The 27,675-nt window shown below is 40.2% G+C and overlaps 1 protein-coding gene across 1 annotated transcript in view; it reads right to left on the reverse strand.

Annotated features, from left to right (window-relative positions):
- Positions 1-27,675, reverse strand: part of celsr3 (cadherin, EGF LAG seven-pass G-type receptor 3) — a gene marked incomplete at its 5' end in the record, with an annotated part of 124,120 nt that overhangs the window by 78,251 nt on the left and 18,194 nt on the right. The window contains 2 exons of the mRNA XM_080470030.1: positions 15,779-16,067; positions 19,668-20,011. Coding sequence (XP_080326156.1) covers positions 15,779-16,067; positions 19,668-20,011 — 633 coding nt within the window. The remainder of the gene's footprint in view (positions 1-15,778; positions 16,068-19,667; positions 20,012-27,675) is intronic.

Raw genomic sequence — 27,675 nt, forward strand, 5'->3', positions numbered from 1 at the left:
GCCATGGCAATTCTATGTGTATGCAATGGGTTTAAACATATCGACAAGGTGGTTTTAAAAGATGGACTAACTTAATGGGTCTCTTAAAGAAACAGTCTTGTAAAATGTTCCTCAATTTCCGGCAAACACGTTGCTGATGATCGATATTTTGTGAGCAGCAGATGACAGCAGAGTGGTGTAGTTTGCATGTTCATCCATGTTTTTTTGGGCTGTTTTTCTTTCACATGCTGGTTGTATTGAAACTCTAAAGTGTTAGTGAGTGTGTGTTAGCTGGATGTGGGTCCAGCCAGTGTGACTCTAACTTGATAAAGTGTTTCTAGACAGGTGGATGAATGGAAGTTCACATGACCCACCCACTGGTGTTTCCTCCTCACAATTCAAAATGCTCCCTCTGCTATCCACACATTCAATCTCAAAACTTTTGAGTCATTTTGTCTTTGTAGTTTGAAAGCAGAGAACTTCTTTCAATAGCCTTTTGGTATTTTATTCTTCCTCTCTCCCTCTTCCAGCTTCTCGATCCTTCCTTCCTTTTGTCTCTCCCCCTCCACTTTACATCTCTATATATAAAAACGCACTTTGCTTTTCCTCTCTCCTTCCTGCCGTCATCTTTCTTTTTTTTCCCCCCCTTTCTTCCTCCATGCCTGACTTAATGCATTCACGCCACCCCTTCATTCACGGCGATGTTTTATTCATCAAAGCTAGTTATTCTTCAACCTCCCCCGGCATCTTAGCTTGCTCCGCCCAATCTCCCACCCCATCATCCACCCCCAGCTTCCCTACCACCACCACCACCACCACCACCCCTACCCCAACCACATGGTGCATCCCCAGAGGCCACCGAGCTCCCACTTCCTTCCCCCCCTTTTCCCTTCCTCTTGTATTACGCCTGTAAAACTCACTCATTTTTTCTGGGTGTGTGCGCTTTCTTTTTTCCTTCCTTGTACACCCCCGCAAGAACAGATGCCTCAGAGGCCCGTGCAGAGGTTGAGTGATGTGTAATGAGTCAGAAAACTGCACATTCAGTAAAATGTGAAATTATGACGTCTTGATATTAATAAATGAGCACTGCATCTGTCTTCAAATTCATTTCACATATTTCAACTCTTATGCAAGTGGAGTTCTCCTCTTCTCTGTGATGGAGTTCAAGAAAAACCCTCTGGTGTGCGTGACATAAAGCTTTTTTTTTTTTTTTGGTCTAATTTCTGGTTAACTCCTGTGGTTTCAGTGGTTTGCACTGTTTAATTCTGGACTCGAGTGTCTTTGTGTGGAGTTTTTTTATTTTCTGCTTATGCATGTGTGGCTGATATGAGAATACTCCTGCATCCTTTAGAAGCTCAAAGACATGTTTGTTCCGTTAGCTAGTGACTTTAATTTGACTTTAGTCATGCAATTGTGGGTCTTTGTGTTAATCCTGTGATCTGTTCAGGTTGTTTGATGGATCTGTCCCCATTAGCTGGGATTGGCTAATTAAAGCAGACAAGACAAGATTCAGCCACTCATTGAAATTTCAGCTTAGTATTCCACAGAGAGATAGAAAATGTTGATATTACTATTTTGAAATAAAGACTAGAATCATACAAGATAAAAGCATGAAAAGGTGAATCAAAACTAGAACAATTATAAAGATGAGACTCAAAGCTTAGAGTAGAACCAATTACAAAGCAATTTTCTTGCACCACACAGCTTACGTTCAATCACGCTGCTCAAAGTGTCTTGAGAGAAAACACTTGGATATTCCACTGATGGTGAAGTCAGTTTCCTTTTAAACGGACACTTGTGACCTTCACTGGACGTCGGAGGTTAGGCATGAGAGCCGGGATGATGTCATCAGGTGACACTGACTCGCTGATCGCTCAGGGGGTCACGTTTTCCGAGACATGTCCTCTAATGGGAAGGTCCCGTCACGCGGTCTTATTAGCTGTTCCATTATTCACTGCCTCCTGAGCAGCAGAAGGACTTAGAACTCGATGATGTCCCTGCTTCATGTCTCTCTGTGGAGTTCAGTGCCTCACCTAGTTAACAGCACAACATTATGACACTGTCCGGCGCTACGTTTTGATTTTGCACAACGAGTTAATGCTAAAATAAAACTGATACATCTGAAGCTGAGAAACTGTTATTTGAAATGCACACTTTGTGCTTACTAATCCAAAGATCGTGCCGACCCACAAACCCACGGTGCAGCTCTATTAACGGCTGGATTTGCAGCTTCAAGCTGAGAGCCTCGAGCAGACCAGAGGAGCGGGCCACACAAGTCAGTTAAGCTCGTTTCCACTTGTAGCACTGCAGAGAGAGATTTAATTAATGTCCCTGTTTGGAGCACGATGACGCAGTGGTAAGCACTGTTCCCTCACAGCAAGAAGTCAAGAGTTTAAATTTTGGACAGCGCCTATACGCGTGGCGTTTTCATGTTGTCACTCTGCTGCCATGGGCTTCCTGTGGGTGCTTCCCTACACTGTCCAAAAACAGGGAAGTTCAGGTAATTGGTGGCCCTAAACCGAGGGTGTCAAACATAAGGCCCATGGGCCAAAACGGGCCCGGAAGAGACTCCAATCTCACAGCGAGAAGAGCGGATTAATACGTTGCAATAAAAAGAATAAAAAATACAGCAAAAACACAGAAACTTAGGTTGATATCTGTCAATACAAAAATCTTTAAATGATCTAAGTGCAGGAGGAGGCAGTTGAGGTGGGCCAAAATCAGCGTTATGTGCTCCTTTTTACGTGCTGAAGTCTAATTATGAGTAACAGCATTCTGAACAAACTGGAAATGTGTCCAGGTCAGGGAGCCTAAAATAGAACCCTGTGGAACCCCATATGACAGAAAGAGAAAGAAAGAAAATTCAAGATCACCAAGGCTGACACAAGGTTTTCTGAAAAAAACAGACCTCACCAATTCCAAAAGATGTCCCGGAGGTGCTGTAAACCAAGACTCTAAAATATTGAATTCCACTGTATCGAACACATTGATAAAGTCCAGCAAGGAAAGAGTCACAACGTCTCTTGAAAAACAAGCAGTGAGGATGTCATTGAAGACATCCTTCCTTCTGACAGTCAGCAGCTGCCAACACTGACTCGGCTGAGCCCTCGTCTGGGAAAGTATAAGCAAGCTTGTACTGTTCCATGTTTTACCAAACTTTGAGATGCAAATATATTTGTGTTGAATGTATTCTTAGATTTCTACTTTAACCTTATATGTTCTCTCTTCTCTTTTCCTACTAACTTTCTGTTTTGTTTTTCACTGTATTATTTGCTTCTCGTTTGCTTTGGATCCAGAATATATTCCAATATTACCTTTATCATTACTCTCCTGTACACTATCTATACAGCTCATGCCATTGTGTTTGTGTACGTCGATACTTCCACTGCTTCATATTCATGGTATTTCTCTTTCCTACAAGTCTCTTTCTGCCTCAGTGCCTTCTCACCTTTCCTTCCTTATAATCTTTTTTTTCTCTTTCCAGTCACCCCAGTTCCACTTTCATCCTCCCTCCACATTCTACCTCTACCCAATCCTCCCTTGCCTGTTTTTCTTTCCTTTTCGGTTTACCTTTTTTAGAAGATCAGATCCTGGACATTGATAACTGTAACCTTCCACACTGATATTTGATTCCCTTCAGCCTTTCGTCCACACTCTGGAGCCCTTCCTTTTTAGTCCACCTCCTCTTTCATTTCCTGGTCCTTCTTTGAGTTCTACCATAATACTCGCAAACACCCTTTAACCTTCTTCCCCCTAAACTTGGAAAAGTAGAAAGAATGCACAAATGCCAACATTGTTTTGAATTTCATATTGAGTGTTTGAGTTACTTGAAGGATGTTTCCATGAAATATTAACCAACACTAGTACTGTTTATGTCTCCACCTATTCCAAAAGATGTTTGGACACCATGTTGGATGTGAATGAAAATGGAAAAGAATGGTATACAAATCTCATTAACCAATAATACACTCCCACAAAACAATATATATATGTAACTACATATATAATTTACAGTCTGTCTTAGTTTTGTCATTGTCATTAATATTAAAGAATCTCCAAACCACTGACGTCTCTGACGGACGATGTCACGTCATACTAAAAAGGTTGTATTTGGGATTTTTTACGAGTACGAGTACCCCATACAGTATTGGACCAGATACTGATATCTGTATCAGTGCATCCCTATTTGATATCTAATTAGTGTAATTGACCACAGGTCAATAACATGACTGGTAAAGAGGCAGAGCCTTGCAGGCGTAAAGACTGGAAATGAACTATTGGTTTATTATGACATTTGCGAATCACTACACTGATGGGATTTTATTTGGAATAAGTCTTATGTTGGAAGTGGAGAGAGTCGTGGATTTAACATTTTTATAAGAACAAATATGACTTCAATAAAACATCGGATGTGAATTTCGCCTCAAAAGAAGAAAACTAGACGGTACATGAACCACTCGAGTGAGAGACCTGAGGTATGTGAATTATTCCTCACCTCCCTTCCTTTTCCTCCCCACACTCTTCACCTTATCTTGCCAAAACTAATTCAGACGCCTCTTTCCTTCCTCCTACACCGCTTAATGCAGTTATCCAACTCCGCTCAGCAGATACCGTCCCCTGCAGTGCATTTTCTCCATACAACATGCACATTTCCAAATCCATTATGCATTTTGACCTATCTATTTCCTTCATTTTTCTGTACTTGTGCTTGTTCCAGAGCCTGGTGGCTCATGCTGTTTGCACCCCACGATGTTTTAGCTCAGCCTCACACAAGGGAAATTATTACACACACACACACACACACACACACACACACACACACACACACACACACACACACACACACACACACACACACACACACACACACACACACACACACACACACACACACACACACACACACACACACACACACACACACACACACACACACACACACACACACACACTATTTTCTGTAATCTCTTGTCTTCCACATGCAATCATTTACTCTATTAATGACCTCTAAAATTAATGTCATCCTCTGACCTCATCCGGTGCCATTATCTCCTTCCCTCACTGGTTTTTCCTCTTCACCACAGACCTCGGCTCTCTTCTCCCTCGTCCATTGCCAGAGGATCACTTTAACTCTCATTTCGAACTCATCCCATCTGTTCTAACGTCGTCTGTCTTTTAACTCCATCGTTTGCATGATTTATCGCCACATGATTTCCTTCCCTGTGACGTAAAGTGATTCTAATTCCACCTTTAATAACCTCCTGTCAGTTTATTTCTTTAAACATTATCACGGTCTTTCCACTAAAGAGCGTCTCGTTCACTTTTCACATTGGGCGTCATCGTTCTGAAACTAATTGGGTTTTCATTTGTCTCCCAGTGAATGTTTCTCTCCACACAGTAAATTCTCACAGTCTTTTAGCCACATTGTGATTCATTTCACCATAATTAGCTGTGTAATTTTTGGTGAACACTGTAGATGATGAGAATACAAAGTAAAACCCATCCACTGCTCGATTTAAGCTTTAATTATTGTGTTACATTCAAGAGTTTTTCTCAAATGTGTTGACTGAAATAAATGCATTTGAAATATTTCCTATTCGAGAATTATTCACTGGATTCAAATTGGAAAAAACTGTTTTCTTTGGTTTCACATAGAACGGGGACTTGTAAGTCTCCAAGCACGTAATTAGCTTACATTAGGTTAAAAACTAGTTCTGATTTCATGGTTCAATTTTTGCCTTCGGGCATACATTCAGTCGGCTTAATGTAATTCTTCTGCTCCGTCACATATAGTCGAGGTGAGCACTGTAAGTGTGCCACACTGAGAATGAGCCACGCTTATACAGAATGAAGGTCAGATTTCAGTTGTGTGGAAAAAATTGTATTTGTGCATTTTGCCGTTAGATTTATTCTTTATGGGGAAACCATTTCTCTGGACCGTTCAGTGTGAACATGCGCGCAACATTATTGCTGTCCACAGTGCCGTTACAGAATCCGTCAGGGTGAAAAACATCTCGGTCAAGCTTAAATATTTAGAATTCTAAATCATTATTTCTTTTACATTGCTTAGGATTGAATCGATGCTACTGAATTTCTTTGGTCAACCTTTCATTAGCATCACAACGTCCACTTTTATGTGTTAACTAAACTAATCCCATTTTGAATGATGAAACACAATTTTAACTAGCGGTGAGAGGTGATTCCCTCTCCTCTTCAAACATGCATGTTTCTGTGGTTCGACTGTTGTGGTCATGTGTTGTCTGCTGTGACCGATCAGGCTCAGTGTGTCATAAAAATCTCATAAATGTTGCATGTAGCAACAAAATGACTTATTTATTTACAGCAAAATACCAACATTTGGCATGTATTCCATGTATTGCATTACAGTAATAACCATTCATCTCATAGACTGTTTCATTCAACTGAGTGGGTCATGTAGGGCTGGATTTGATCCCTCCGGACTCTGGGTGAAGGCAGCTCCCAGTCTGAACAGGTCAGCAGTCCAGCACAGGGCACACACACGCACACGCACACGCAAATAGGCAATTTACACCCACCAAATGAAATGTATGCTACTGAACTGTAGGACCAAACTCACGCTTGCAGACAAAGAAGATGCAAACTCTTCATAGAGAGGCCTTAATCAAGCCCATAATCAACCAGAGATATTCTCAGAGAGTACTAAACACAACACCACCTTGCAGCCTAATAAAATACTATATAAATATCAAACATTACATATAATAAACGGCCACAAAATGGTGTGGTGATTAGCACCGGTTCAATTCGGGTTGGACTTCGATGGTGCATTTGTCTTCGTAAATATGTGACATTAGGCGTGTGTTCCAGATGGTCGAAAATACTCGGTAAATGTATCTGCCAATAGGATATATCATAATGTGCATTGTGATTCATTATCACTAAAAAAAATATTTTCAATTGAATCTGTATTTAAAGCATTTGAGAACAACAGCACTTGTTGACACCTGATTACCACCTGCAAAATCTATTTTGATCCATTGAGAGGAGATGTGAAAGAAAAGAAACAGAACTAAAAAAAAAGCTCCGCCTTTAGTAGAAACGTGATCAAAGGCGTTTCCTCAGCTCGCTCGCCATTGCTTCTATTTGGAGACTTTATTGTAAGAAATTTCTTGTGTTGCACGTAAATTTTTGATTTTGTGCCTGTTTATCTCCCATTAAGCATTTTTCTTATTTTCTGTAATGATCTCATTTGTGTGATAATTTCCTGCACGAATCCAGCCACTCCCTTGCAGAACACAAGCAAACAGAATCGGAAGCAATATTGTTTCCGGATCTTACTCATGTAAACAGGGCTCAATGCACACCAAACCCTCGTTTCAATGTTCCGGTTTGTGGAGTCACTTACTGTGTTACACATACAAACTGAAAGTGGAATTTCCCACACTTTGTTCAGGACCTCAGTGAATGAGGTCCAAAGTTTCTACAAAGTGCAACGCTTTTCAGTAATTCTTCGAGTTTTTTACTTGCAACCGACGATAAGTGAAGTAATGACGAGATGAAATCTGAATTAAAAACCTCTGATGAACTCATTTTGACCGGGAGCAACAAGAACGCAATTCTCCCCTCTGGAGCTGCACATGAAACATCAAATGCATCTCCATGACTCCATCATTTTAAAGATCTGAGACAAATAAGATGCATAAAAAGCTGCAAAAACAAGGAAAAGAGTAAGATTTTTATGTTTTTGTTTATCAAATGTGAAAGAGATTGAGATTTACTTTTCTCTTCATGCACATTGACTTACATCCCTTCATCCAGATCTACCAATCCACCGACCAGAGAGAAAAACACACCAACACACACATCCACACACCCAGGCAATTTGCAGTCATCAATTTACCTAACATCCATGTCATTAAGTGAAACAAGGACGCTGGTGCACCCAGGGAATTGTGTCTCTCCCGTATCAACTAGTTCTAATAACATATCATTTGCAAATATGTCCTGTAGCTAAAGGAGACACTGGATAAACCTTTTGGGTTTCTGAAAAAAGCAAATTTTCATCATAATTTAATTCCAAAAAGTTAATCATTTCAATATTTTAGACTTGTGACACATAAAGTGAAATATTAAAAAAAAAACATTTTTATATCATTTTAACTTTTACATCAGTAAAATTTGAAATACTCACATTTCATATGATCTTTTTCTTTTTGAGCATGAGAACAAACATATTTTAAAATTAACTTACTAATAATAAACTTATTTTCTTAGATGTCCCTTTATATTTCCTACTGTTTCTTTAATCTCCCCCTCTTCTATTCATCGCTGTGTCTTTTATAATAATGCTCTTCCTTTTCAATGAAACTGTGGCTAAATTCAGCCCAGATGACTATGAATGAAGGCAGAAATCACCAGAAGTACTGACGCTGAATCCAATTTTAGAGTGACCAATTCAGCTAAAATGCATGTTTTTGGACTACGTGAGAAAACAAGAGTACCAGGAGAAAAACGTATGCACAAGGGGAATGTGCAAACTCTGCAAGAGTGAGACTTCTAACCATTAAATCGTCCAACTCCTCTAAAAACCCACCCATCACTCTTGCTCTGTATTCATCCCCCTCCTCTCTCATCTCATTCTCCAAACAAATTCACTCACTTTAATCCCTCATCCTCCTCCTCTTTTCCAAACCAAACAAATCTAATCTTGCCGCCTAAACGTATTTCAGCTTTATAACATTTATGTCCCTCCATCCTTCTCTCTCACTCACGACTCTTCTATTCTTCTTAAAGAAACTCGACTTCAGCCTCCACACACAGCTAATTTGCCCTTTGCGCCTGTTTCTCCTCCCTATCTGCCAGATTAAATTTCTCAGTGTAACATGCATATCTGCTTAATCACAGGCAAAGCTAATCCCACCTCTGCCTACCGCACTCCGTCTCTTTCCTTCCTTCTGTTTCTCAGCCTCTCTCTGTGGGATAGAAGACTCTCTTCGCCACAGCCGAGTCATTTCAGTTCTACCTGCGTCCTCTCTCCTCGCCACTTTATCTCCTCGCAAACTAATTTACTCCGTATCCGTGCCTGTCTCTGTCTCTCATCGCCTCTTTGCATCTCTCAGCTCTCGCGGGCGTATACTCCACATTATATCGCAGGACTATCTGCATAATGTGCATCTTTTTTTTCCCTTCACTTTGCGTGAACAATCCTGTCTTTCAGCCTACTTTTATCTGCGCTTTTAAAGTTCACTGTCCACTGGGAACTTCTCCTAATACCTCTGAGGTCTCCTTCTGGTTTTCGGGGTTAATGAGTGTTGCATATTCTCATCAATGCTGCAGGCTCAGCATGTTTTCTTTTTCCCCTATGATGTAAATGCTCTAGGTTAGAAACTGTTATAAATTCAGCACATAAAGTTCCGTTAACAGAAATAGGTGGAACCCTAATTTTGAAGGTACAGTTTATTCACCTCTGTAGTAAGTCACCCTGACAAAAAAAAGGATCCTAAAGCACAAATTACACACAGTTAGTGTAACCTCTTTTTATTCTCTCTCTATCTCTTTTTTTTTTTTAAAACAAGTTTCCCTGTGATTGCTGCCTTGAGCTGACCTGACACCGATCCCAACTCTTGTTGATGGCAGATTACACCCTAAATATGTCACCAGTCCATCATAAAGTAAACACAGAGACAATCACATTCACACTTAGAGGCACATGAGACAGGCCAATTCACTGAACACACATGTCTTTGGTCAGTATTCAAACACCTGGAAGGAAAAGCCCAGAATCAAACCAACAATATTATCTCAGCAATGAGAGACTGTTGACTACAACGCAACCATTCAGCCCGAGTTTTTGTTAATTTATCAAAATACTATATCAAAGTCTATAGGCTGTGTGGAAGGGGTCAAAAATGGCTTCTCTGTGGGTCGCGGTTGCAGATTTCTGGCCTAAAGGAAACTCAGTGTGATAGATTCATGTACAGAGCACAGAATCTCTGAAAGCAAAGTAAACCGATAGCAGTTGATGTTAACCTACACACAGATGGCAAATATGTGGGTACCACTTGACTGAGTGACAGGTTGAAAACATGAAGTCGCTCTCTTGGTGGATGCAGTTTTCTGGTGTAAAATATCGTGACAGCTGTCAGCATTCCCATTCTGAAATAAGTCCCCTGAAGGACACAGATGTCAGGTCACCAGGAATCAAATGAAGTTCTAATCTTGAATTATTTCGCAATGGCCGCAAAGAAAATGCAATCGATAGGAATGGTGACTACTGGGTTCAAATTTCTAGAAAGAAGATGCAACTACAACAATATAACGCAGAGATCTTGTTATTACTTATTCAAGAAAATTCATAAAGCTCATTATTTAAGATGTGAGACACATTAAGGCTTCACTGTTTATTTAAAGGCTGGACTAGTGACTCACTAAAATTTGATAATATTTATTATTTCACGTGTTTCTGTTCATTTAAATTTAAATAGTGTGATTTGGGAGGAATATTGTCCCAATTTTTATATTATCTTTGGCTCCTCATTGCAATTGCTGCTCCTTCATTCCCCATAGCATAATAATACAGCATCTGAATATAGTTTAAAATCGAATATATATATATATATACATATATATATATATATATATATAATTGTTGTGATTACAAGGATTGTACTTTTGCTAGTGAGTCTTTTTGCGTCACCTGTTGCGGATGTGGTTTAGTATTCAACCATTTTTCATTTGCATTAGCTGCAGTATGTACACTGTAAACACTTACTCCTTTTTAGTATGATATCTTCTCAAAGATTAAAAGGAAGAAGGCATGCTGGGAAAAGGAACCCCTCTGCCCCTCTTCAAAAATCACACACTAGGTCGAGCTTCTGATAAGATATAACACTGGCTGTTTTTAACGCTGGATATCATTCTAGACTGATCTGACAAAATATAGCATGTGAAAAAAATAAAAACCAGCATGAGGGGTAACATCTGCTACTGTTCATAAGATTCAATCACTGAAGTCTAAAGGTTTGGAGAAGATTTGCAACACTACTCTTTCTACACTTACATCTCATCGGACTTTCATTAGTAGCAAATGTCCAACTGAGCCTGTGTGAGCAAACATGTTTCAGCTGCTCGTTTTAGGGTTCTCAAAGTAGATCAAGTTAGCTTTTACACAACTTGTACTCCAGATGCCCTTCCTGAGGGAACCTGAGCAGTTGGGGGGGTATCAACGGTCTGACTCCGCGGTGACCTCCCAGCAGTTGATCTTGAACCACTGAACTTTAGTTTTTTTAACTCACATATCAAACATCCCCGATAGACAACATGAAGCCGCAGAAAACTGTAAAAAGCCTCTCGGTTCACGGGTCAGTCTGAAATCTGGTTTACACTATATTCAGAAAGAGTAAAGTTGACTTTAACCCAGGTCTGCGCTGCAGTGGGGTGAACATCGAGTGCATGCCCACTACATTTAACCTCTGGGCTAACACTCAGGATCCAGTCGTGGTTTGAACAGCACATGACCCCTGCTGATGCAGTTTCACACCATATCCATAGCACTATCTCTGAGGTTGGCACCACAAAGAAAGCTTGAGCTTTTCTACACAGCAGGGTTTAACATCTCATGGGTAATAAAAAAAAAAAAAAAGAGAGCTTTAACCCACGTTCATGATCGCAATCCTCATTTAGCCCTGCAAGGTTTGACTATAGAATTTAGAGTAGGGTCATATCGAGGTTGCAGCTATGAAACCACATGCTTATTGTTGTGTTTTTAATCATTTTGAGAGCGGAGAAGGTGAAGATGTTAAGTCATCCTTTAGGAGAGTTTTGCGTGCTGCTCTACAGAAGGACTGACAATCCTTGTGCGAGGCTTTGTTTTTATGTGCCTCAAGAAACAGCAGCAGTTGTTCTCTGATCACACCTGACTGATCTGTCCGACGCGGCGGTTTTCAACCCAGAAATATTCCTCCCTCAGCGAGAAAAAAGAAAGCTTCCAGTCTCGGTTAAAAACCCCGGGCTTAGTTCCTGCTTGTGGGACCAATCCACAGAGTTTCATGGAAAACCAATTCAAAGCCACAGCGAGTGTATGAGGAGATGGATAAACGAAAACCCGAATGAGGGGATGGAGCTAACTTGGTTGGGAGAATGTCTGGAGATTTCTGTGCGTTGCAGAATCAATCCCTCCCTGTTTATTCGTCCTATCCCTTCTCTTCTCTTTCCCAAGGCCCCCGGGGCAACAACCAGATACCGCAACACCCAACGCCTACACAGGGAAAAGCACAACCAAGAGGACCCAGAACCCATGTGATTCCCCTCGCACCTTCTCCAACCCCCCAGTCTCGCTCTCCCTCTCACCGCTCTTTGGAAGCATCTGGCCCTGTTTTCTCCCTGCAGGTCTTTCTCCACGTTCCTCTCACTGAATTCACCCACCTCGCTCATCTTTCATATTCCTGTCATGTCTCTCTCATCTCCTTTCTTCATTTTTTTTTAATGCCATACCATCTTTTCTCGCCACCTCTCCTGGCTGCTCTTTCACTCTTTTTTTCTCATTTCATTCAGTCTCTCCCTTCACCAGCCTTCATTCTATTACTGGCTTCATATCGTTCTTTGCCCTCAGCATTAAGGACCTGTCTTAGCATGTTTGCTGCATCCCACACTATGTGAGAGGCACTCTGAAGTGTGTTCAAAATGTTAATATTTTGTTATTTTGGTAGCCCTGTACTCAAAAACAGCCCAGTCATTGATGTAATTCAGTAGTGCTGGATTATGGGAGGGGCCACACAGTGGATACTAATGAAAACAGTCACCTGAACGACAAGACATGTCAACGCAGAGTCAGTGTGATGCTATGGACAGGAGATTTGTCCATAGAATTCCACAATTTGGTCTCATGACATTTAAAAACCAGTTGATGTTTGGAGGTACGACAGAGTGTTTTGGGTTCCTCGTTGGGTCGGAGTGAATGTCTGATGATAAGAGGAAAAAGTTATGAAATGTGTCTGGACAGTCTTATTCATGGTTAACAAATGTATACACACATCTGCACGATTGTAGAGTTACTAGATGAAATTGGTGAAAGTTTAAACTTTCTAAACAGAGGTGCAGTTGCCTCTTGACTCATGGAACATCAGATTATTCATAAAAAATCTTTTTTGTGTGAGGAGTATTTGATGAAGTCGACCGTATCACACAAAGTTCACCCTTCTGTAGCCAATAATTTATTTATTATCTGTGGCTCCTTTCCTTATCTTTCTCTTCACTTTACATCTATCTTCATGTCTTAAACTTTCCAGAGTCCCTCCATCTCTTTCACGTCTACTTTCTGTCTCATCCTTATCTCTCTCCTCATCTCTCTCTCTCTCTCTTTTTTTTTTGTGCCTCAGTGGGAGTTTGGAAAACACTCCGTCTCTCTCATGAAAGAAAAGAGTTGCTTCACTCCCCCAGCTCTCTTTTGATTTGAAATAAAAGGCGATGTGAAACATCCCCCAGACACACGCACACACACTGACATCCGAAGCGTCTATCCTCTCCTCCATCAACTCAACAGCTGAAGCAACGCGGCAGTACGAGGGGACGGAGGGAAAAGGAGGGAGGCAGCCTGAAATGAGGCTGGTGTATTGGGGAAAGGAGGAGAGAATGAGGCGTTTGTGCGAGTGTCAGGGTGAGTAAGAAGGGTCCAAATTAAAAAAAAAAAAGAGTGAGAAGGTTTATGTGGCAGCCGTGATGTGTGTGTGTGTGTGTGTGTGTGCGTGTGTGTGTGTGTGTGTGTGTGTGTGTGTGTGTGTGTGTGTGTGTGTGTGTGTGTGTGTGTGTGTGTGTGTGTGTGTGTGTGTGTGTGTGTGTGTGTGTGTGTGTATGCGTGAAAGACTGAGTAACAGGTAGAGAGATGAAGAGATGAGGAGGAGGAGGAGGAAGCTCTCCCAGGAGGCCCAGTGTGTGTTTTCAAGTTGTTCGGCTCAACATGACAAAAGAGTGAAAACACAGCAGATCAAAAGGGAAGTCAGTGTGGCACAAGAAGAAAAGAAGCACAGACAGTCAGCTTCAGTTTCCCAGGGCGGAGATAAAGACTACATTAAGACACAAACAAACAGACAAATACACACACTGCACCCCGGGTTGTTTCCTTTCAAGTGTATCGTCATAAACATCATCTATCTCTTCATATTTCAGGTCAAATCAATCACACATACACCAAACATGAGTCAAATTTCTTAAAGATCTCATTCACATTGGAGGCACTGGCTCCCATGTTTGTATAGAGATAAAAGATATACATTCCTTTATGTGATTTTATGGATTTTTATGTTTTGTTGTTTGACAAATATTTACATACACTCTTGAATGCGTCTTAAAAAAAAGACTAAATATATTGAATACATGTGAACCAACATGCGAGTGTCCCTTGAAAATGATGAACAAATGAATGTGAATCATAGCCATCAACTTTAAAAAGCTGTTTCATTTGAAGGCTTCAAAGTACCTAAACACATTTGAATTTGCATATAAAATCATTAATTATCTCAATATTTATGAGAATACTTTCAAACTGCACATATAGACCTGGTGAGAGAATTTATGATATCTTCATAAAAAATGCAAATGAACCAATCCTGTATGCACATTAATGTCCGAGATCATTGTTACTGATCGCTAACATTTAGCTGCAAACCCTCCGGGAGAGACGACAACCTATAAATATCTCTTATTGCTTGCTGGTCATTTCTGACAATATTCCCTTGTGATTCCTTTCAAGTTCATTTAAGTTTTCAGGAATCTTTTCTTCATCAATAGAATCTAGTGGATTCCAGTAACAGTTTTCTTAAACTCAAATGTCTACCTTTTCTCGGCTAATCTTCATCAATCATCTGATACGTTTACATCTCCAATATCAGAGGCAGCAAAGCAGCCCAGTCGTCTGATGGTACCACCATCATGTTTTATTAAAGGACTAATGTACTTTCTCTTAAAGACTTTTCCTAACCTATAAACGTATGTCCTGGAACTCCAAAGAGCTCAAATCTTCATTTTATCTGTTCATAAAACATTCACCTTTATTAAGGTTTTAGAAAAAGAAAACATAAATCTCATCTGTTTTATACTTTCTGAACAATGTCTAATTTGACATCTGAGCCATACTAGACTTTTTGAAGAGAAAATTGATGAGTATTCAAGTATGTTTAATATACTTTTACACTTGTTTTCAGGTAAATGTAGTTCAAGGAGAAGTTCAGTAAACTTCAACTGAGACAACGTGTACAGCAATCCGAATGAATTTTATTTATTTTTCTAATGATAAACCACATTTTTGGGTCACCTAATTAAACTCCTGTATATAATGCAAAGTTAGGGCATTAACATTTTTTGTAGAACTTGCTATTTGTCACATTTACTTGTGATATTACAAATTATGAGAATAGGTTACGTGGTGCTGAAGTTTATATTTGACCTGCACACTAACTGTCGGGTGTCTGGAAGTATTTCACCTGAAGGATTTAACAACTTGTCAATACAAGCTCGCAAATCATAACTTGACTTTTCAGTCAGTTTTACTGAAGTGGATACCGAGAAAAGGTCAGACACTTACAAAAGAATAGCCCATAAAAAGGAAAGACATACCCGGTTAGAGGCGAGTGAATTTGATTAACTTTAAGCAATTTGGCTCAAATTGGACTTCAACAACTATTCAAAAGTTTGATCACTTAACCCAGTTTTATTCACCATTTTGATAAAAGCTGGTACTGTAATTTAATAAAAACCTTTCCACCACCAGAGGTACCAAAACACTCGCACACCACTTCCCCATACGAACACGACTGCCACTCACCAGTGTAGTCTTCACGGCAGATGCAGGTGTACCCCCCCTCCCTGCGGGCACACACCCCTCCGTTCAGGCAGGGGTTGGAGTAGCACAGGTTGATCTCTGTCTCGCAGTAATCGCCCGTGAAGCCCACCGGACAGCGGCAGCGCAGGCCGGCGATGGGGTGGATGGGCCGGAACAAGATGGAGGGCGAGGAGATGAAGGGGGCAGAGCTGTTGAAGCGTAGCACCGAGATGCACTTCATGTAGTTCTGGCAAGGCTCCCGCAAACACACATTGTCGTCGAATGGTAGGACCTGAAGGGACAGCAGAGGGAAAATGAAGGATAATGTCCAATCTGAACGACACTCAGATTACAGGTGTGCTTCTGTGATGATACACTTTGTTGTCCGCTGTACTTTCTTGTGAAGGACACGGATGTAGCTTCTCACATTTATGGTGGATTTTTTTTTATGTTTCTCCAATGATTTATGAATATGAGTATAGTAGAAAATGAGTACATTGATACTAAATGTATCCCGACCAATCCACATGAATATACCAGTATCTTGTGGTTTGTGAAAATAAGCACCAATGCTTAGAGTGGTGCCCCTTTTATGTTCACCATAACGCCTAAATTTCATCACGCCAGGGTGAGCCAAAAAAGGAAGTTAGATTTACACACACATGCATTAAACAGGTAAAGTTTTGGAAGTTGGAGCATGTCAGCAGGCTTGAAGAGGAAATTAGGCAGACAGACAGATGGTAACACAGCTTCTGTGGACCGAAACTGAACTAATGAGTGGCAGTTGATAAAAGATAATTAGATACTTTTAAGAAAGTTGATTAAAGCAAAGTTTCTCGTGCCTGAATTACAACAATGCTGTGTAATACCGTTAAAACCAAAAGTTGATCTGAAAGTAACTAACCCATTAGATATTACGTGAACGAGTTCGACCACCAAGTCTTTTAACCTGTTAAAACTATCAAGTTAAAACCCAGATTTTTAATTGTATTGTAAATCTTGAGACTCGGTTACTGTTAATACGGACAGAATATGAGGAAAAACACAAAAAGAGAGAGTAATATACAGGAAGTGACTGTTACTCCATAACAGCCTTGCTATTTTACCGAAGGGACCAGAATACTGATGAGGCCCATCAGAGGGACACTTGATTATAAACTGTGAATTCCTGGAGCCTCAAACAACCACTATTAATATTAAGATGTCTGTAGATCTTCAGGCTGCGATATTCAAAATGAGGTTTAGGTAATTTTGTGTGGAAGAAAGAAACCAAATTCTCTCTAACGATGTAGCCGAGATTTCTGTTAAAACTTCAAAAATAGTTGCGTAAGAAATCAATGAAGGTGAAGGACATTACTGTGAAAACCCACAGCCTTTCCCCATCTCCTGCACCAGTCTGATCACATTTAACCATTTAAAATAAAAGATTTTGCTAATCAAATTACAAAGAGGATTCTTGGCAGAATATGTATAAACATATACAGTATATATATATACAAAGAGAGAGAGAAAGAGAGAGAGAGAGTATGAGACACAACTTCAACACCAAACAAATTCATTACTTCCATGTAGCCAATTTCAGACACACAGATTGTGAGATATAATATAGAAGCTTTAAAAATAGTCTAGTTTTAAAGGGTTAGGGGAATGAATGGTTGCTTAAGTCACTTTCCAGAAAAGGCCATTTACTGCTTTTGTTTACGTTTAAGGTCATTGGTTCAGATACACTCTTGCGATGGTGTCTTATTTTGACAGTGTGAGACCAAAGTCTCTGTTTGCATGTGTTAATGTGACAGTCCCTGTTAAGAGAAGGTCACACACACTCAGCATTATCTCTTGCCACCTTTGTGCTCTCTCTATCAGCTCCTCATAAATCTTTGCCCGCTTTGGTTTCTTTTGTTTATCTTCTATATAAGCGTCTTCCAGTGTTTGTGTGAAGAGATGCTTCGGATTGTGTGAACATGTGGCCGTCGCTGACGTGCTGGCTGTTTCCAGGTGTGCATGATTTCATGCTCGAGAAGGCGTAGTGGTCATATCTGTGTAACGTAGCATGAAGACATATGGCTGTGCTTCTGGAGCATCTACACAGACTATTATCAGCTGTAATGCAATAGGCTCAGAAGACTGTGTTCACATGCTCACATGGTTGGAAATAAATGCTTTCTGAAAGTTTTAAGGCACCGACACAGCAGCCGCATGTTACATTTAGAAAATTTGTATTGATCTACCAGCATATACATATGTGACTGTGTATTTCATCTATTTTCCATCTTATGTTCATTTATTCTTGCTTATAACTCAGAGATTGGAATTTGTTGGCTGCAGATGGTCAAAAATGATCATTTTCAGAAATCGGCTCATCAAGCTATTTTAGTATTTGAACAACAAACTTGAGCTGAGACAAAGCCTGCCAGGCTGCCATCCCTGGAAAACAGAAAAAACTCTGGGCCTGATTTACATGTATATATTGCATGCAAACAGATTACACTTTATGTAAGGATTGCCGATAAAATGGTCATTACAGTACCTCACTATTGCCACCTAAGTACTAAAGTGGTAGTACTTAAATTCTACACACTTTAAATTTAAGTATAAAACAGAATGCCCCTGATTTCCTAATATTCCATATAAAGCATGCTAAATCACATGCTGATGTAAACAGATTGCACTTTCAGTTTGCCTGAAATTTGCAGGCGATTTATTGAACGTGACCGACGTCATGTGCCAACAGGTGCTTCAAAATGAGGATTTTGCTTGCTTTCGATCCCGTTTATATGAGAACAATCTGATGGAAACTGTACCGTTTCCATTTTGTTTGCTTGAATTGGCGTTGAAGTGACTGGAGGTTGAGGGAAGTTACCAACATATCGGATCATTAGTGCAAATAGATCCGAAGATAAAAAAAATGGAATAAGAGAGATGATCGATGACAAAGTCTGAGGGACAACATAGAAAACATCTTATAATGAAGTTTACAGATAAAAGTTGTGGTGATCCAGCTGTCAGATGCCAGTCAGACATGATCTTCATTACATCCTGTTAATAGATCCCGTTTATGAATGTTTTTATACGTGAAAATATTTTTTTCCCCTTGACACTATGATGTGAAAACTATGAAACCATGGAATTAGATGAAGAGGCTCATTCGAGGCCTGTCATCTTTGTTTTTGACAGGGTTTCTACTTCATGCTGCAATAATGAAAGAACTTTCTGACAGCAACCTAAGTCTTTAAAGATCGTTCAATTTTTTAATAGTGCGAAAAATATTTCTGGATTTCACCAAAGCTCTACGGCAATATTTGAAGTTTAAAATAGTTTGAGGGAACACCAGAAAACCTGGGGATTGTATCTTTGTTCTAGCATATTGGTTAAACTATAACAAAGCTACAGTCCTTACATAAAGATCGAAATTGTAATTGAAACATCATAAATGCAACATAAGACAGTTTACATTCAAATATTAAAACTCTATATGAAACTTTACGATCCATATTAGCCTCATTTTAAAGGTTCAATGTGTTTTTTTGCAGCTCCAATTAAAACTGACTTGGTGGAAAGTCACAAAAATGGCTCTTTTGGTCATAAAGGTTGCGTCCCGCTGGAATAGAGCTTTGTAGATTAGACTAGACTTTACAGTGTTGCTCCACACTGAGTAGTAACTTGCAGTAAAGGGAATAAAATATTAATAGAATATTAAAATGACAAATAAGTAAATGGAAATAAATTATAAATAAGTAAATATCAGTATATACATGTTAAGGATTGACAGTCAATAAATAGAAGATGTACATTGAAAAAAAGATTATTCACAAAGAAAACATATTTATTCATGTTAAAACCTTGGAAGTAGAACATAAAGAGGACGGCACACTTTGTGTGTACATGCGCTCACCTCCATCTGCGTCAGTGACGTCAGAGTCGGCCTGTTCAGGTACAGCTGCTCCTCCAGGGCCTCCGAGGGAAAGAAGTGTCCGCCCGGCAGCGCCGCGGAGAAGCTCACGTTCAGGATCCCTCCCGGCGCTGCGTCCAGGTCCGGCTGGATGTTGAAGATGAAAACGTCCTCGACGGGCACCGAGAGCACGGCCGACACGCCCTCCATGAAGTTGCTGAGCAGGGGCGACAGGAAGTGCTCCTGGGACATGTTCTGGAGGCGGACGGTGACACTGCTGCCCAGCATGTCCTCGGTGATGATGAGGACACGGAGAACGCAGTCAGCTGAAATTCTGTTCGAACCATCTGAAGCGGAAGGAGAAGAAAACACAGGAAACTCGTGAATTCATCGATTTATTTTGCATATAGTGAAGCAGATGCAGAAGAAAGAAGTTAGGCAGAGAGACAGAGTCGAGCCAGACAGTGGCTTATTGTTGTGTACAAGTGATGAGTGTAGAGCAGGGGTGGCAAACAAAGCCCAACAAGAACAGTCCAGGATCGGTTCCAAAATCACTTCATGTTTAACAAAGACATTTAACACTTAATGGTGCCTTTACGTCTAAAATGAACCACAGCATTTTGTCACTGAAGTGAATAAACTTGTGCTGGAGGCTAGAGTAAGTCAAAACACTGCCAAAAGCCGTCTCCAGAGGATTGCAACAAACACAAAAGCTCTCAGTGCTTGTAGTTGGAGCAGTCAGAGGTAATTCTGCTTATTACATAAATGATGTAAGAACAGAGAGAGGAGCTGGCAGCGGTTTGCTTTTCAAGTAATGTCATAAAATCATATTGCTGTGACTGGAATTGGGCTACTACATCATTTAAGTTGGCACGTATAACCACACAGTAGCATTGGTCCATGAGACACTTTAGCAGCTGTTATTTTTACAATTCATTAAAGGTGATGTCTTAATGGCAGACAGGAGTCAAAGGGAGGTCATTTAAATTGTTTGTTTGGTGTGCAGACATTCCCATCCAATCTTGGTGATGAGTTAACTATTAATTATAAAATCACAAAACTGTAGCTCAATAAACAAGCTAAACTAAATCTGAGGCCAAGAAAATAACGACAAAAACAGTTGGCACATAGCAGCTAATCCAGTTCTTTGATACAGTGAAACAATCAAAGGTCACAAGTAACTAACTAAAGTGCTTCCTCTACCTTTTGTTGCTCTCTATTACAAGTGATTTAAGCCTCGCATGCAATGCTCCTGAGAGGATACATCACCTCCCTGAAGCTCTTTAGTGCCAACCAGCAGAAACCATACCCTCACTTTGGAAACACAAAACTAAAATATTACCACGGAATTATACCTGTCAAATACCTGCGGTTAGCATTGCTACAAACAGCATGCAGACATTCAGCATTAATATGAAGCATTGCTGTAGATAGTGTGTATTTTTGTTAAATGTTAAATGTGTTATGTTTCACAAAAGCTGATCAAAGATATTTTTCCTGGAATCCTGCTGGCAGTGGCAGCATAGACAGTGAAACTCTCTGATCATACTTTTTAGAAACAGAAAGCGGAAACTGACCCTCCTGAACCTCCAATTGTAAGCCTGCAAATGAACATGCCAAAGAAAAGACAGAGGGCTCTGCCTGTATCACTGAAACATCAGTCTTCTCTGCACTGATTCAGAACAGCTCTTCTGTTTTCTCCAGTCCACAAAACACACTGATGTAATTCACGCAAACAGATTCACATCACAAACAGCAACACCGGTGTCACACCCATATGTAAACAGCACTGCTTTGGATTGTGAAGCAATTTGGTGGGGCAATGTTGGCTTATAAACCACAAAGGAATACGAATGCATGCAGCCACGTCGGCATGAGGAGGCAGTTTTCAGCGGCTGCACTAAAACCCATCGTTGAGAAAAAAACAGGTGAAGTGTGATAGAAAGATAATGAGGAAAGAAGCCATACATGCGTTGCCTCGGTGTTCAAAAACGCATCACACATCACATGTTAAGAACAAGAGGAAGAAAGAAATGGGAAGATTGTGACTGAATAAAGGGTGAAGAGAAGATGGTGAGACAGAGAGGCAACAGAGGGTGAAGGAGAGCAAAGGAGGTTGATTGAAACTGGAATAGAAAAGAAGGAGAGCTTTTAACAAGGAAAGGAATTATTCTATTATTCCACGGGTGGGAAATCAAAGAGTATTTTCCTTTGTTAATGCATCAATAAAATGTATTGAAATAGTCACTGCAATTTAAAATAATCAATTAATTCCATTTATAATGCAGCAGTTGCTGTTGTGCAATGTATTGCCCCCCCCCCCCCCAAAAAAAAAAATCTGAGGAAAGAGGGAACATTTTAAAATAGGGATATAACAGAAATATAATATAGAAAAAAGACTTAAAGGTTTGAAAAAAAACGGAGGAAAAGACGGAGGGAGGCTGAGAGGGAGGAGACAGAGAGAGGGAGGGAGGCTGGGGGTTGGGTCTGGTGGCAGCTGGTTTGATTACCGGATTATGAGGAGCCTCACTCCCCACTGACCTCTAATACACACACACGCACATACACACACAGCTACACACTAGCACAGACCAACACACACAGAATCCAGAGCCTGTCGTAATAAACGAACAGCTCGAAGGAGGAGTGGTGCTGTGAAGAGCAGAGAGCAACTGAGGAGGCAGGAGAACCACACATAATCACTATGCTCATATATGTATATACACACACATGCGCATGCATGCATTTGGGGGAAATAAACAACCTTCAATATCATACAACACGGAAAAAAGGTAAGTGTCTAGATTTTTCATTGCAGTGTACATCCATGTAATACACGAGGGTGAAATAATCAAATGTCACCTCATCTTCTGGGGCTAAAAGCCAGCTTTATTATCAACCCGGTGGATCACGATGCAAAGACGCTGCACTAATTGACACTGATCCCCCATTGTCATTGAAATGAGACAGGGATCTGTGAAAAGACCAGGGATAAGCTGCTGGAGTAGACCCAGTTTTTGACACACACACACACACAAACACACACACTGACATTGCAATTGAGAATAATGTATGTTGAGGCACCAGACAGATTTCCAGATTCATCCCAGCTGTAATACCAGGTGAAGGTGTAGCTGATAGAATGATATGTGACCATGGCAGAAGAGAGCTGTGGTCCAACAGGTGAACTATATTTTGAAAATTACACTGAAAGTAGACTTTGAAAGACATACTGTGTGTTACGGAAATGAATAACACCTCGTACTTAACTCCAGCTCCTCTCCAAACAAACCAACATAATACTAAAGTAAGTAAAATAAGTGTAGCATCGATAAGATATTTAATCAGACTCTTCTCAATATTTCCTCCATTGCTGCTTTTCCTTCTATTTGGATAAACTTGCCCAAAATATTCTGTTTTCTTTCAGTTTGCTACATATACAGTGGGAAGTATTGTTTGCTACTCTGTGCTCGAATGGCTGAACATTAAAATAAGCAACAATTGGAACATTTACACCAACACACTTTGAAGATTTGGTTTCAAGCCAAAGGTTACACGAAATTACCAATGGTAATGCCAAGTCTGTGAGACAAATATTAAACCTAAGCAAACATGTACTACATGTAGTAAGAGTACTAACATGGTTCTAGAACCACTTTTTCCAATATGAAAGTTTAATAAACCTGAAAACAGTTGTTTGAAGATGAAGGAGTGACTCAGGCCCTGTTTACACGACAAGGTTTCAAGTGAAATTGCATCGCTTTTGTTTTCAGTGTTTCTACAGAAACACTGAAAACTATGTAGTTAGCATGGCAGGCTGTTTATGTATTTAATTATTTATCATACTATAATATCCCCCCGTTGGGGAAATTTCGTTACTGACCGTCAGTAGATAGTCACACATTAACAATGGCGAGTAGACGAGCGTTCGCATGGACAGACGATGAAGTTGGATTGCTGTTACGAGCGACTGTCAGCTATAAGACTACCAAGTTCCAGAAGAAAATGGACTGGGATTCATGATTATTGTCCATCTACTCACACATGTTCAGAGGAACTATTTACTATTGCCGTGGTGCGCATGCACAGTAGCAGCGTTTTTGAAAAGTCGCGTTTTCCCCATTTCTACAAGACGAAGTTGGAGCATTTTAGAAAAGTTCCACCTTGGAAGCCATTTTTAAAAGTTGCAATTTCTGTTGCTCATAGCACTGTTGTCGTGTATTCTCTGGTCTTCCCCAAAACAGTCCTCGAAGATAAACAATAAACAGACTGAAGTGTATGCATGTAGGACCTACATGTAGGTCTAGTCTCCATAGTATTATGTAACAGAGTATTTGACAGTCAGAGTCACCTTTAAAACAACAAATTTGTGTCATTTTCTGACTGGCATGCAGCTCAAAAATGCTGTTTTAAGTATGTACATGCAGACACCCTGCGGTAACCCAGGGGATTATATTATGTAACATTACATTTTGGGATTAAAATACTATTTATTTTCATGACTGTGGCTGTTTGCTCAGCCCCACATGGCAGTTTCATTGATCGGAGGATCTGGATCCCAAAGACTGTGCTGGAGAGGTTGATTGTTGTCTTGTATTTGTTGATGCTCATTTGTTTTGTGTGCAGTAGGCATGATAACCTCCTGCGGTCTGTGTGCTCGTCTGTTTTCTGACAAGAAAAAATAAATAAATAACACAACAAATTCCTGCGCCAGGCACGCTGAAAGCCTTCCCTCTAAATCACAGCCTTGAAGGAACCCTGTTTCGTGGCTCACATGGGACGAGTGTGACACTCGGAGCAGAGTATTTGACAACTCAACAAATCATGCAACACACCAAAGTTTAAAAAAAAAGAAATGGTACTCAGAAGTGTCACAGCCTGTTTGCCCTGATGGTTTGTAACTTTACTGTGATTTTATCAGCCTTCAGAGGTATGTTTGCACAGAGCAGCTATTAAATTCTGACAGTGAACCTTGAACACTCACAAGAAGGTAAAAATACCTCAAATATATATATTTTTAGCTTCTTTTTTGTGGTTGAAGGACATGTCATTTATTCTTCCACATACAGAGTCGTGTGAACGCCAGAAATACGAAACAAATCATTTTACGTTTTAAAGTAAAACCATTTACCGTCAAGTATCGACCTACCACCTCTGAGAGCAGTAACAGATTTCACTCAGGTACTTTGACCTGCTGATTTCTACTTTTGCTACTCCAGAAAGACAGATCCATCTTCTTTTAATTGTGCAAATAAATTGAATACATTTATGACAATGACATTTGTGACAATCACAAACCCCCACAGATATGGGTGATCTACAACATGTTACCATGAGAATGATCTGCTGGATACTGCATATCAGTTTTCTGTTTTAGCTTCAGAAAAGTTTTACGTTCAGCTGGAAAGATATTGGTAATAATCGCCATTAATGTGGAAATGGCCAGTGGTTGATAGTGTCTTTTTGGTAATAAGACCACAAAAATATTAGTGCAGAGAACAGAACAATGTGAACAGTCAAGAGCCTTTAAGCTGTCTTTCTTCATTATGAAAGCCCACTTAGTATCAGATGTGTGGAAGAAATACCTCTCAGCATATGATGAAGATGATGGTGGAGGAAAGAGACACTTGGTTGGAGAAGCGCAGTTACATTAAAAAGAGTGAGCAGAACTAACAGTACTCTGCCATTGTTATAGCTATCAAAGTAATTGTGCATGTTCAGAAAAGCAATATATGCAGCGGTAGTATGCATGTGTAGTACTTTGTGCTTTTCCGAAAACGGTGCATCTTAAACCAAAAAATGACTGCAGCATTCACACCATTACAAATAAACAGCCAAAGCGCATAAAAAGAAGTTCACCTCAACAGAACTTCACAGTCAACAACTATCCCCATGCATGTTTTCGACTGTGGGAAGGAATTATGAAGGACTTAAAATCCAATCCAGACATCATTTTAAAGGTTTTTTTTCCCCATCTAAGGTCTAAAAAGAAACAGTAAAAAGTCACATTTTTGTTCAGGTGATTCGCATCAGGAATTCAACTTATTTCCCTCAGGTATGAGTTTTAAAAGACAAGCTTACGCTGTACATTGAACAGTCAGAAACTCCTAAAATCCTTATTAAACTGCAAAACTGCGCTGAACATCGTTGGAAATCACAGGGAGGGTCAGGACAAATGTTTCAATGGGAAAACAGAAAAGTGATCCTCTGAGTTTCAGTGGTGAGAGTGGAAATCCTCTGAACCCGATATGGGATTCAAACAGATTTAATTAAAAAAATATATAGTAAAGAAAAAAAAAACTTTCCACATTTAAAGTTCTCTCTTTCTGACTATAAACTCCTATCATCTTATATCTGTCACACTGATGTCTTTGCAGGTACTTTTTCCACAGGTATAAGGTCTGCGTGGATGTAAAGCAAGAGCCAGAGAGGATTTATGAATAACTTGTTGGCGAGCTGTGGTCAAAGGAAATCTTGCCGGCATGCCGGGAAGTTATAATTAATGCATCGCCCTATCTTCATACCACTCCACTTTAGCGTGCATGGAAACAATAAAACATTAATAGCATCCAAATTCAGAATGTCACAAATGGAAGGTTATTCTGCCGTCCTTAGCACAGCGGGAAAACAAAGCTTTTTGTAAAGTAACAACTCGGAGAGGTTCCTGTGAGCTTTCCCGGCTCCGTTGGGCTTCGAGCCAACATTTTGCCCTTGGTGTATTCGTACTTCGAAGAGGGATGGGAGAGCTTTGGACTGGCGTGCACAAAAACTAAGAATAAACACGCTGATCTGGAATCATCCGCGAGGTCCCACGGATGCATGAACATGAAGACACCGTGAAAGAGGGGCTGGCCTCTGATCAGTGCTGCAGCACGAAGGTGCTTTGTGGGTATTCGGCCCCCTGCGTTTCAAAGGGTTGAGGGAGTTCAGCGCTATCTCACTGTACCAGGTAGCCTGACTAATAGCATACTCAAAGCTTCTTGAATGTCAGAGGATCCCGAGCTCGCTTCCTGGAAATCCAAACGGAAACATCTTGCAAAGTAGCGTACAATTAAAGCCCACGGCGGGAGCTGAAAACAGCCCCTGAAACATTTTTAAATGCTGCAGTACAGGGCAGAAGGATGGGTCATGTAGCTCAGACCTGGCATTTTCCTTCAAGGGACAAATCGAGAAAGAGTTTGGAGATACAGTTCATGTAGTGTGGAGTGGGAAGGTCTGTGATTTCAAAAGGTTTCATGATTTTCTCTGAAAACTTGACAGAACAGACTCTTGATAAATAGCTGGGTTTTCTGAACTTCATTCACACTTTATAAGTTTAAGGAGAGATAGAGGTGCCACCTCATTTAAATAGATGAATGGATGGATGGATGGATGTATGGATGAGGTTGATGCAACAGACTGAAGAAGACTTTGAGGTTCACTGAAACATTGAGCTTTCACTCAGTTCCAGCTATGTCTACATGTAACGTACTTTGTTTATACAAACACAAAAGCCATATTTCTTGATGACAAATACAAAAAGCAACACCAAAAATGGTCCACTGTGAAAACTGGCACGTGCAATATACTGCATTACAGCAGTGCATATGTTGCATTGACTGTTTTATCTCATGTAATATGTCTTATCTAATTTTTCTAATTTTAATTGTTGCTCTGTGGCTCACATAAATTGCACCTGACTGTAAAAATGAAAGCCTTGACAGCGTTTAGGTACAGCATGAAAATGTGTCCTGTAGCCATTTTTTTTGACGTACGATGTTAAAAAAAAACAACCCTTTGATAACATTCATGCTCTATTTGATTAAACTGGGAGAAATTCATAGACCACAAACAGGAATGTATTAAAAAATGTGAATATTCAATGTCCTTCACAATCCTTGTTTTCTTTATTTTGTTAATATTATTCATTCTGGCTCAAGCTGTGAAGGCTGAGGCTGCCTGGGTTAGTAGTTCAAAATCCCTACAAGGTTCAGCCCTTCACGCATAGCCCTAATGCTGCCATTGTTAGAGG

The sequence above is a fragment of the Lipophrys pholis genome, assembly GCF_963383615.2.
Source record: "Lipophrys pholis genome assembly, chromosome: 8".
In the NCBI taxonomy this organism is placed as follows: domain Eukaryota; kingdom Metazoa; phylum Chordata; class Actinopteri; order Blenniiformes; family Blenniidae; genus Lipophrys; species Lipophrys pholis.